The 12500-nt window shown below is 48.4% G+C and overlaps 1 protein-coding gene across 1 annotated transcript in view; it reads left to right on the forward strand.

The window, feature by feature from the left end:
* Nucleotides 1-12500, forward strand: part of LOC139747216 (uncharacterized) — a 19925-nt gene that overhangs the window by 1779 nt on the left and 5646 nt on the right. Inside the window, exons 2-4 of the mRNA XM_071659250.1 lie at nucleotides 7066-7117; nucleotides 7554-7679; nucleotides 12104-12342. Coding sequence (XP_071515351.1) covers nucleotides 7073-7117; nucleotides 7554-7679; nucleotides 12104-12342 — 410 coding nt within the window. The 5' untranslated portion in view covers nucleotides 7066-7072. The remainder of the gene's footprint in view (nucleotides 1-7065; nucleotides 7118-7553; nucleotides 7680-12103; nucleotides 12343-12500) is intronic.

The following is a 12500-nucleotide window of genomic DNA, read 5'->3' on the forward strand; positions in this document are numbered from 1 at the left end:
TGGGTAAGCTACTGCGTCACATTACCATGTATCTGTTGTCATATATTTCCCTTCAGGAAACATCTTCGGAAAGCTTTACCATCCTCATGTCTTTCCCAACACCTACGACTTGCCCTTCTCAATTCAACAGAGCAGATTTTCCACTTCCTTCAGGCCTCTTAGATTAACTCTCCACTTATTTTTCCCTCTTTCTCTTTATCCTCCTTTTGTACTTCAGTTAAGACCTGGTAATGGATGAGGACTTCTGTCCGTGACTGGAGCCTCAAGTATGAAGATAAAACAGCGTCAGATAGTTTCCGAAGACTAGCCAAGCCTAGCGAGCATTCTCGACATGCAGTCATCTGTAATTCGTGGGCGAGTTTTGATGAATTCTCTCGATGCAAAATTTAGGCTTTGAAACTTGTGAGTCTGTTTACGTCAGGGAGATGATGTCAACTCAACCCACAGGTATGTGGCTTCGTTATGATGTCTGATGTGTACAGATGGCGACAACGCTGCTCGGGGAAAAGGAAGTATGGTTCGTCCCGCTGAGGATGGGACAGTATCTACCCGGACATTGGGTCGCTATTCTGTAGCAGACGACGACAGAAAACCAGGAAATGTAAACACGTAAACGCGACGTCGGAGCTCAGTACAATGTCGCACTTCCTCCACTAACGGACCCTTCCTCTCCACCCCCAACCTCATGGTACCACGGCGACCTTGTGGCCACAGATCCGGTGACCCTCGCCTTCTGCATACTCGCCACCCACACCCGTGACATAGTTCTCTTTATCGCAACGGTTAGATAGAAATGCCAAAGAACTGATGCGATAAATCGATATGTCGAATATCCAGCGGTAATGTTTTGAAAGCGGGGTTAAGAGGGGGTTGTTCGGGCTTTGTTATAAGGCCCACCCCTTCAAGTGTACGTTGATATCTTCCCCCACTCCTTCAAGTGTACGTTGATATCTTCCCCCACCCCTTCAAGTGTACGTTGATATCTTCCCCACCCCTTCAAGTGTACGTTGATATCTTCCCCCACCCCTTCAAGTGTACGTTGATATCTTCCCCACCCCTTCAAGTGTACGTTGATATCTTCCCCCACCCCTTCAAGAGTACGTTGATATCTTCCCCCACCCCTTCAAGTGTACGTTGATATCTTCCCCCACCCCTTCAAGTGTACGTTGATATCTTCCCCCACCCCTTCAAGTGTACGTTGATATCTTCCCCCACCCCTTCAAGTGTACGTTGATATCTTCTCCCACCCCTTCAAGTGTACGTTGATATCTTCCCCCACCCCTTCAAGTGTACGTTGATATCTTCCCCCACCCCTTCAAGTGTACGTTGATATCTTCCCCCACCCCTTCAAGTGTACGTTGATATCTTCCCCCACCCCTTCAAGAGTACGTTGATATCTTCCCCCACCCCTTCAAGTGTACGTTGATATCATCCCCCACCCCTTCAAGTGTACGTTGATATCTTCCCCCACCCCTTCAAGTGTACGTTGATATCTTTCCCCACCCCTTCAAGTGTACGTTGATATCTTCCCCCACTCCTTCAAGAGTACGTTGATATCTTCCCCCACCCCTTCAAGTGTACGTTGATATCATCCCCCACCCCTTCAAGTGTACGTTGATATCTTCCCCCACCCCTTCAAGTGTACGTTGATATCTTCACCCACCCCTTCAAGTGTACGTTGATATCTTTCCCCACCCCTTCAAGTGTACGTTGATATCTTCCCCCACCCCTTCAAGTGTACGTTGATATCTTCCACCACCCCTTCAAGGGCACGTTGATATCTTCCCCCACCCCTTCAAGGGCACGTTGATATCTTCCCCCACCCCTTCAGGGGCACGTTGACATCCTCCTCCTCTGCATCAGTGTCCAGGATGGTAACTGAGTCAAGGAAGAAGAGTCGGACTTGAGACTTGAGAACTCAATTGTTTGTTCTCGAGAGAAAAGAAACCGCATCACAACACAGCGAGACGACATACATCAGCAGTGCCAGAGGGACGTCACAGCGAGACGACATACATCAGCAGTGCCAGAGGAACGTCACAGCGAGACGACATACATCAGCAGTGCCAGAAGAACGTCACAGCGAGACGACATACATCAGCAGTGCCAGAAGAACGTCACAGCGAGACGACATACATCAGCAGTGCCAGAAGAACGTCACAGCGAGACGACATACATCAGCAGTGCCAGAGGAACGTCTCAGCGAGACGACATACATCAGCAGTGCCAGGGGAACGTCACAGCGAGACGACATACATCAGCAGTGCCAGGGGAACGTCACAGCGAGACGACATACATCAGCAGTGCCAGAGGAACGTCACAGCGAGACGACATACATCAGCAGTGCCAGAGGGACGTCACAGCGAGACGACATACATCAGCAGTGCCAGGGGAACGTCACAGCGAGACGACATACATCAGCAGTGCCATAGGAACGTCACAGCGAGACGACATACATCAGCAGTGCCAGAGGAACGTCTTCCACCACTCATGATTTCCTGATAGGTAGCGTAGCCAGGAGCTCTGAGGCAAGGCCACCAACAACAGTCTTCATAAACGAAGACGATCACTCCAGCGAAAGAGATAAAACTTCAGGAAGCGACACTGACGGCCTCTGGCGTCAAGAGATGCGTAAAAAAAAACACAAACGCACACATATACCGCCACCGTGTCCGGCCGAGGTAGCGTATCTTCTCTGGACATTACCGGACGTACTTGCGTATTGAGAAAGACACACATAACTTCTTTGTTCTTTGTAGGACTTCGGTGAACGACCAGGTGAGTCACCGGGTCCGGCTGGTGTAGCCTCCAGCGGGAGAGATGGTGGTAAGAAGAGTCCGTCTGACTAGCTGGCCAAGAGAGGGCCCTCTGTTGTCGCAGCTGAGGACCAGGTGATGGCTGGGTCGAGCTGGTGCCTCTCGTCCCCGGCCTCTCGAGGACAGGGCCAGCTGGTGCCTCTCGAGGACCGGACGAGGACAGAGCCAACTGGTGCCTCTCGAGGACCGGACGAGGACAGGGCCAGCTGGTGCCTCTCGTCCCCGGCCTCTCGAGGACAGGGCCAGCTGGTGCCACTCGCCCCGGCCTCTCGAGGATCGGACGAGGACAAGGCCAGCTGGTGCCTCTCGTTTCCGGCCTCTCGAGGACCGGACGAGGACAGGGCCAGCTGGTCCCTCTCGAGGACCGGACGAGGACAGGGTCAGCTGGTGCCTCTCGAGGACCGGAGGAGGACAGGGCCGACTGGTGCCTCTCGAGGATCGGACGAGGACAGGGCCAGCTGGTGCCTCTCGTCCCCGGCCTCTCGAGGACCGGACGAGAACAGGGCCAGCTGGTGCCTCTCGAGGACCGGACGAGGACAGGGTCAGCTGGTGCCTCTCGAGGACCGGACGAGGACAGGGCCAACTGGTGCCTCTCGAGGATCGGACGAGGACAGGGCCAGCTGGTGCCTCTCGTCCCCGGCCTCTCGAGGACCGGACGAGAACAGGGCCAGCTGGTGCCTCTCGAGGACCGGACGAGGACAGGGCCAGCTGGTGCCTCTCGAGGACCGGACGAGGACAGGGCCAACTGGTGCCTCTCGAGGACAGGGCCAGCTGGTGCCACTCGCCCCCGGCCTCTCAAGGACCGGACGAACATAGGGCCAGCTGGTGGCGCTCGCTTCGACCTCTCGAGAACAGGGCGAACTAGCACGGCATTGCCCTAGATCCACGAGAACCCCCCCTCACGGCTGTCACTTGGCAGACACCACACACACACTCTCCCGGGATGAATATAAACATTACTGTCTCCTGCCATGATGAAACATTCTGTAGTGTGTTAAAGTAATCGTCTCTTAATATTAGAAAAGGTAATCATCTCAGCTTTAGAAAAGGTAATCTCCTCTTAGCATTAGAAAAGGAATTCGTCTCAGCCTTTGAAAAGGTAATCGTTTCAGCCTTTCATCTCTAAACCTTAGAATAGTTTCTGTAGGTTGGCTGACTTCAATCTAGCTAGGAGTTAAGTGTTCACACATCGAAGTTTTACTTACAAAATAGATTTATAAGTGTTGAACTTACTGTAGGAAGTAGTGTGTGTCTGTGTGTGTGTGTGTGTGTGTGTGTGTGTGTGTGTGTGTAATACTCCTTGTCAAATAGGATAAAACATGTACACACACACACGTACATGTTGATTGCCGCAAGGAAAATGGAACACGAAGATTCGAACGCTTTAGTGACATTTCACATCTCTGTATTGCTGAATATATATATATATATATATATATATATATATATATATATATATATATATATATATATATATATATATATATATATATATATATATATATATATATATATATATATCACAGGAACCCGACTTCCTCGGGAAGTTGCGTGTGGTTCTAGTTTATCCTTGAGAGAAAAGTGCATGCCTGCTGGTGACTGCCGATCAGCGGCTGCTGGCGTCATATCCCGTCACTGGCGCCCCCTACAGGATGAATAACGGAGTTTTTCTCTTGTGTCTTGTTGAGAAAACGGAAACCACAACCCTCTACCATGAGGCTGACTCATCCTTTGCTCGTCCTCAACTTGATATTCTAACTTAGGGTTGCATGATAACGGGGTTATGCCACCGAGCATCGAAAGAAACATATGTTAAGAGACTGGATCTTATATCAATGGGTTCAACAACTGAGCATCGAAAGAAACATATGTTAAGAGACTGGATCTTATATTAAGGGGGTTTCAACAACTGAGCATCGTAAGAAACATATGTTAAGGGACTGGATCTCATGTTAAGGGGTTTCAACAACTGAGCATCGTAAGAAACATGTTAAAAAACTGGATCTTATATTAAGGGGTTTCAACAACTGAGCATCGTAAGAAACATATGTTAAGAGACTGGATCTTATATTAAGGGGTTTCAACAACTGAGCATCGTAAGAAACATATGTTAAGGGACTGGATCTCATATTAAGGGGTTTCAACAACTGAGCATCGTAAATAACATGGGTTAAGAAATTGTTTGTCTCTATGATGAGTATCCATGACTTCAACGGAGCAACAGGCGGGGAGACTGACTGTCGAATTGCTCCCCTTGTGTGTGTGTGTGTGTGTGTGTGTGTGTGTGTGTGGAGCACCACAGTGCCGGAACCACTTCGTACGAGGCGGGAAGGAGAGGAAAGGGTGGGGGAGCCATTCAGGACAATAGGAGGGGTTACATCACGTGGGGAGAGGTGGCGAGGAGGGAGGGAGGGAGGCTGTTGGCATGCCACAGCAGCCTCCTCTCACGCCGAACTCCCACTCCAGTAGACATGAAGACACAGCAAAACTCCATATGCACTAACGTTGCTTAATTTTCCCGCCATGAGTTGAATATTCATGAGAGAGAAGGTTATTTAGCCCACTAGTGGTTCAAGTATGTATACCATGATATGAATATGTTCATAATACATACTTAATATACGTCTGAACGTCCACATCCTTCAGCAATCGTGAGATATAGCGAGTGCAAAAACAAACAGAATTAGCCTATCCTAATTCATCTGTAGATCTATCCTAGTAAACCGTTGTCTTGAAATCGTAATCATTTGGTCAGCTACATAGAAGATAGGTCCATCATCATGTTGTTGATAAGCCAACTCTCTGTGATACGGTATGTCGATGGCACCAAACTATCTCATTCTCGGATGATACTGGTACAAACAGTGGCCACCAGAGAGGAATTTTATCAGGGGGTACAAAGTTGCTTTCGGGCCTCCCTTTCCCTTCTCGTTTACTCCTCTTGTTTTTATCCACTACAGTTTTATCAAGCCATGAGCTGTAAGGCCAAAATGGGTATGGAAGACGAGAGACAGGTGGAATGGAGCCTCCGCTTTGTTGATTTTCTGCATTTTCTGAGATCCAGGAAATTTCAGCCCCCCTAGCCCGGGTGTGATGTATGCCCTTCCCTCCACCTTACATTGGCCCTGGATACAGAACTATATGTAGCACAGTTTGGTGTTGATACCACAGTATCTATATTGCTTTATCTATATTGTAGTATGGTGTTGATACCAAGGTATCTATATTGATGCCAAAGTATCTATAGTATAGTATGGTGTTGATACCAAAGTATCTATAGTGCAATATTGTGTTATCTATAGTACAGTATGGTGTTGATACCAAAGTATCTATAGTGTAATATTGTGTTATCTATAGTACAGTATGGTGTTGATACCAAAGTGTCTATAATGCAATATTGTGTTATCTATAGTACAGTATGGTGTTGATACCAAAGTATCTATAGTGCAATATTGTGTTATCTATAGTACAGTATGGTGTTGATACCAAAGTATCTATAGTGTAATATTGTGTTATCTATAGCATGGTATGGTGTTGATACCAAAGTATCTATAATGCAATATTGTGTTATCTATAGTACAGTATGGTGTTGATACCAAAGTATCTATAATGCAATATTGTGTTATCTATAGTACAGTATGATGTTGATACCAAAGTATCTATAATGCAATATTGTGTTATCTATAGTACAGTATGGTGTTGATACCAAAGTATCTATAATGCAATATTGTGTTATCTATAGTACAGTATGGTGTTGATACCAAAGTATCTATAATGCAATATTGTGTTATCTATAGTACAGTATGATGTTGATACCAAAGTATCTATAATGCAATATTGTGTTATCTATAGTACAGTATGATGTTGATACCAAAGTATCTATAATGCAATATTGTGTTATCTATAGTACAGTATGGTGTTGATACCAAAGTATCTATAATGCAATATTGTGTTATCTATAGTACAGTATGATGTTGATACCAAAGTATCTATAGTGCAATATTGTGTTATCTATAGTACAGTATGATGTTGATACCAAAGTATCTATAATGCAATATTGTGTTATCTATAGTACAGTATGATGTTGATACCAAAGTATCTATAATGCAATATTGTGTTATCTATAGTACAGTATGGTGTTGATACCAAAGTATCTATAGTGCAATATTGTGTTATCTATAGTACAGTATGATGTTGATAGCCAAGTACTTGCAGTGCGGTTTGGTGCTGATGATAACTCTTCTTCCAGTTTAGTCATGGCAGCGACGATGTGGATGTGTTGCACGATGTTAGTGTTGATGGTAAGTGTTGCTTGGGCCAGCTGGTGTCAACATTCGTAACAACAGTTGAAGACGTAGACAAGTACACCTGCTCTTAAAGTCGGTTGATTTTTAAGTATGTAAGTACAATGGAAATATTTAACATACTGGATTAACTACTAATGTGTCGTTTTTAATTATTCTTATTCATTTAATTCTGTAAATTCTCCTGAATCATTTTATATTTCTTCCTTCTTTTTTCTATGATTTCATCTCGCTCCCCCTCCTTCATCATTTTACTCTGCCTTCTTTCGCAAGTCTCTGTCTTCAGTTATTTCCATCATCCTCTCCTCTTCTTGCCCTCTCCTCCACTACCTTCTCTCTAATTTCTTTCCCCAGTTTCTCTCCCCTTTTGTTCTTCAGTTTCCTCCTCGGATTCTCATCTCCTCCCCTTCTTCTCCATCTCTCCCTGCCTCAGGGTGTGGGAGGCTGCTGGGGCCACGGACGCCTGGTGGATCCGCCGTCCCGCGCCTCTGCGTGGAGGTTCGGTTGGAACACGCCCGTTGACTACGATGACAACGAAGGATTCTGTGGCGGGTTCAATGTAAGGCTTACTTAACCTCGATGTTAGTCCGAACGTTTTAGTTGAGTTACCCTTGTGAGATGACGACACTCTAGTTCTTTGTGGGCTACTGTGAAGTTCCCGTGGTAATTCTAAGTTATTATTCTCTTGTTTAGTTATGTAGGTGTATTCTTAAGCTACTTTCTTGTATTTTGGAGTTATATTTTGATAATGTTCAGTAATTACATTGTATTTAGTACCTGCTGGGGACTGAACACGTTTAATGTTTTTCAGTTTAATGTTTTTGGTAAGTTTGGAACAGTGGCTATTATGTAGTTATCATTTCATAGTTACGGTCTTGTAGATGGATAGTGGCTGGGTTGTGTGGTCAGATGTGTGGGGAGTGGCTGGGTTATGAGGTCACGTGCGAGGAGTGGCAGGGTTGTGAGATCAGATGTGTGAGGAGTGGCAGGGTTGTGTGGTCAGATGTGTGGGGAGTGGCTGGGTTATGAGGTCAAATGTGTGAGGAGTGGCAGGGTTGTGAGATCAGATGTGTGAGGAGTGGCAGGGTCGTGATGTTAGATGTGTGGGGAGTGGCAGGTTTGTGTGGTCAGATGTGTGGGTAGTGGCAAGGTTGTGTGGTCACATGTGTGGGGAGTGGCAGGGTTGTGTGGTCAGATGTGTGGGGAGTGGCTGTGTCGTGATGTTAGATGTGTGGGGAGTGGCAGGGTCGTGAGGTCAGATGTGTGGGGAGTGGCAGGGTCGTGAGGTCAGATGTGTGGGGAGTGGCAGGGTCGTGATGTTAGATGTGTGGGGAGTGGCAGGGTCGTGAGGTCAGATGTGTGGGGAGTGGCAGGGTTGTGTGATCAGATGTGTGGGGAGTGGCTGGGTCGTGTGGTCAGATGTGTGAGGAGTGGCAGAGTCGTGTGATCAGATGTGTGAGGAGTGGCTGGGTCGTGTGGTCAGATGTGTAGGGAGTGGCAGGGTTGTGTGGTCAAATATGTGAGGAGTGGCTGGGTCGTGTGGTCAGATGTGTGGGGAGTGGCAGGGTTGTGTGGTCAAATATGTAAGGAGTGGCAGGGTTGTGTGATCAGATGTGTGGGGAGTGGCAGGGTTGTGAGGTCAGATGTGTGGGGAGTGGCAGGGTCGTGTGGTCAGATGTGTGGGGAGTGGCAGGGTTGTGTGGTCAGATGTGTGAGGAGTGGCAGGGTTGTGTGGTCAGATGTGTGGGGAGTGGCAGGGTTGTGAGGTCAGATGTGTGGGGAGTGGCAGGGTCGTGTGGTCAGATATGTGAGGAGTGGCAGGGTTGTGTGGTCAGATGTGTGAGGAGTGGCAGGGTTGTGAGGTCAGATGTGTGGGGAGTGGCAGGGTTGTGAGGTCAGATGTGTGGGGAGTGGCAGGGTCGTGTGGTCAGATATGTGAGGAGTGGCAGGGTTGTGTGGTCAGATGTGTGAGGAGTGGCAGGGTTGTGAGGTCAGATGTGTGGGGAGTGGCAGGGTTGTGTGATCAGATGTGTGGGGAGTGGCAGGGTTGTGAGGCCAGATGTGTGAGGAGTGGCAGGGTTGTGTGGTCAGATGTGTGAGGAGTGGCAGGGTTGTGTGGTCAGATGTGTGAGGAGTGGCAGGGTTGTGTGATCAGATGTGTGAGGAGTGGCAGGGTTGTGTGGTCAGATGTGTGGGGAGTGGCAGGGTTGTGTGGTCAGATGTGTGAGGAGTGGCAGGGTTGTGTGGTCAGATGTTGTTGAGGAAGTGGCAGGGTTGTGTGATCAGATGTGTGAGGGAGTGGCTGGGGTCGTGTGGTCAGATGTGTGAGGAGTGGCTGGGTTGTGAGGCCAGATGTGTGATGGAGTGGCAGGGTTGTGTGGTCAGATGTGTGAGGAGTGGCAGGGTTGTGTGATCAGATGTGTGAGGAGTGGCTGGGTCGTGTGGTCAGATGTGTGGGGAGTGGCAGGGTTGTGAGGTCAGATGTGTGGGGAGTGGCAGGGTTGTGTGATCAGATGTGTGAGGAGTGGCAGGGTTGTGTGATCAGATGTGTGAGGAGTGGCTGGGTCGTGTGGTCAGATGTGTGGGGAGTGGCAGGGTTGTGAGGTCAGATGTGTGGGGAGTGGCAGGGTTGTGTGGTCAGATGTGTGAGGAGTGGCTGGGTCGTGTGGTCAGATGTGTGGGGAGTGGCAGGGTTGTGAGGTCAGATGTGTGGGGAGTGGCAGGGTTGTGTGGTCAGATGTGTGAGGAGTGGCAGGGTTGTGAGATCAGATGTGTGAGGAGTGGCTGGGTCGTGTGGTCAGATGTGTGGGGAGTGGCAGGGTTGTGAGGTCAGATGTGTGGGGAGTGGCAGGATTGTGTGGTCAGATGTGTGAGGAGTGGCTGGGTCGTGTGGTCAGATGTGTGAGGAGTGGCTGGGTCGTGTGGTCAGATGTGTGGGGAGTGGCAGGGTTGTGAGGTCAGATGTGTGGGGAGTGGCAGGGTTGTGTGGTCAGATGTGTGAGGAGTGGCAGGGTTGTGTGATCAGATGTGTGAGGAGTGGCTGGGTCGTGTGGTCAGATGTGTGGGAGTGCAGGGTTGTGAGGTCAGATGTGTGGGGAGTGGCAGGGTTGTGTGGTCAGATGTGTGAGGAGTGGCAGGGTCGTGTGGTCAGATGTGTGAGGAGTGGCTGGGTCGTGTGGTCAGATGTGTGGGGAGTGGCAGGGTTGTGAGGTCAGATGTGTGGGGAGTGGCAGGGTTGTGTGGTCAGATGTGTGAGGAGTGGCTGGGTCGTGTGGTCACATGTGTGAGGAGTGGCTGGGTCGTGTGGTCAGATGTGTGGGGAGTGGCAGGGTTGTGAGGTCAGATGTGTGGGGAGTGGCTTGACTGTGCGTAAGGCTACATTTCCTTTTTTCCTTAGATGTGTTGGTATTTGTTCAGGCGAGCGGAAGGCTGTATGGTCGATTTCTTGGGTGTGTGGTTGTGTGGTTGCTTGAGTGTGTGGTTGTGGTTGCTTGGGTGTGTGGTTGTGGTTGTCGTTGTTTGGGTGTGTGGTTGTGGTTGCTTGGGTGTGTGGTTGTGGTTGCTTGGGTGTGTGGTTGTGGTTGTGGTTGCTTGGGTGTGTGGTTGTGGTTGTGGTTGCTTGGGTGTGTGGTTGTGTGGTTGCTTGGGTGTGTGGTTGTGGTTGTGGTTGCTTGGGTGTGTGGTTGTGTGGTTGCTTGGGTGTGTGGTTGTGGTTGCTTGGGTGTGCGGTTGTGGTTGCTTGGGTGTTTGGTTGTGGTTGCTTGGGTGTGTGGTTGTGGTTGCTTGGGTGTGTGGTTGTGTGGTTGCTTGGGTGTGCGATTGTGGTTGTGGTTGCTTGGGTGTGTGGTTGTGGTTGCTTGGGTGTGTGGTTGTGGTTGCTTGGGTGTGTGGTTGTGGTTGCTTGGGTGTTTGGTCGTGGTTGCTTGGGTGTGTGGTTGTAGTTGGCTGGTTGCCTGACTGCGTGGTTTTGGGTGGATGGTTACACAAACCACAGAGAAGCGAAGATGTTTATGGTTGATCTGTAAATGGTCAGCAGAAATGCGCTAAAGGTTGTGCAGGAATTTAATGAGTTGTAGGGATGACTGAGGTGGATGTATGACTGGTTGATGGGAGTGTGTCTGTGTGTGTGGGTGGGTACTTGACAGGTGTGAGTGGCTTTGTGCATGTGTGAGGGGAGTGTGGGAAAGTGGCTATGGAGGGGTATATATTATAGAAACACGACACGTTTCACGAAATATTACTTCTGTCTTGGACTTTGTGACTTAGTAACTTATCAACATCTTAAAAAATTTTAAAGATATACTATGTCTTCATTGTGGTTGATTACCTTGGTAAAACATAGGTATTGGTAAATAAATTATTTGGTTCATTATAACTTCATGTAGTTTTGATGTTACAGAACACATACATGGTCACGCTACAGAGGTGCTGCAATAATATCTATGAGGTTCAGATGTTTTAAACGTTATGTGTTTTAGTCCATGAATACATCTCCACCTATAACGAACACACACACACATACATACGAGAGAGAGAGAGAGAGAGAGAGAGAGAGAGAGAGAGAGAGAGAGAGAGAGAGAGAGAGAGAGAGAGAGAGAGAGAGAGAGAGAGAGAGAATGATACGAGAAATGAGAGATGAGGTAAGAGAGAGTTAATGAACTTTTCAAGGAGAATGAGGCAATGACGCGCGCGCGCGCGCGCGTGTGTGTGTGTGTGTGTGTGTGAACGGTGTGAGGGAGAACAGGAGAACACATTAGAATGGTGATGAGGGGTAGAAGATGTAAAAGTGATAACAGGCAAAGATGATGTCAAAAAGATAATGGAAAGAATATTATGAAGGACTGTTGAATGTGGTAGATGACAGGCGGGAGTTATCTGGGGATAAGTTGGTATACAAGGAGTTCGATGTCTCCTCTTGAGCATGAGGGAGAGTTTTCGAAGCTGTGCTGTGACTGCGCTGGTGTCTCTCTCCCCCACCCACAGCACCAATACCAAAGCCAAGGCGGCAAGTGTGGCATCTGTGGCGATGCATGGGATGAGAACCCACGTCCCCACGAAGCTGGAGGCAAGTATGCCACAGGAGCCATCGTAATGCAGTACGCCGTGGGACAGGTCGTCGACATACAAGTGGATATCACGGCGAACCACAAGGGATACATCGAGTTCAAAATCTGCCCGAATAACAACCCCAGCGTCGAAGCCACACAGGATTGCCTCGACCAGTGAGTTAATATCACGTTTGAGCGGTGCGCTCAGTGTCTAAACTGCCTTTTAATGTTGTACGGGAGTCCCAGGGAACGTATAGGAAGGAGGAGAGTAATGAAGGAACGAGCGAGGCCAGAGCGAAGTGCCACAGACACGGACATAAACACCAAGAAAC

Source organism: Panulirus ornatus, chromosome 67, assembly GCF_036320965.1.
Source record: "Panulirus ornatus isolate Po-2019 chromosome 67, ASM3632096v1, whole genome shotgun sequence".
Lineage (NCBI taxonomy): Eukaryota > Metazoa > Arthropoda > Malacostraca > Decapoda > Palinuridae > Panulirus > Panulirus ornatus.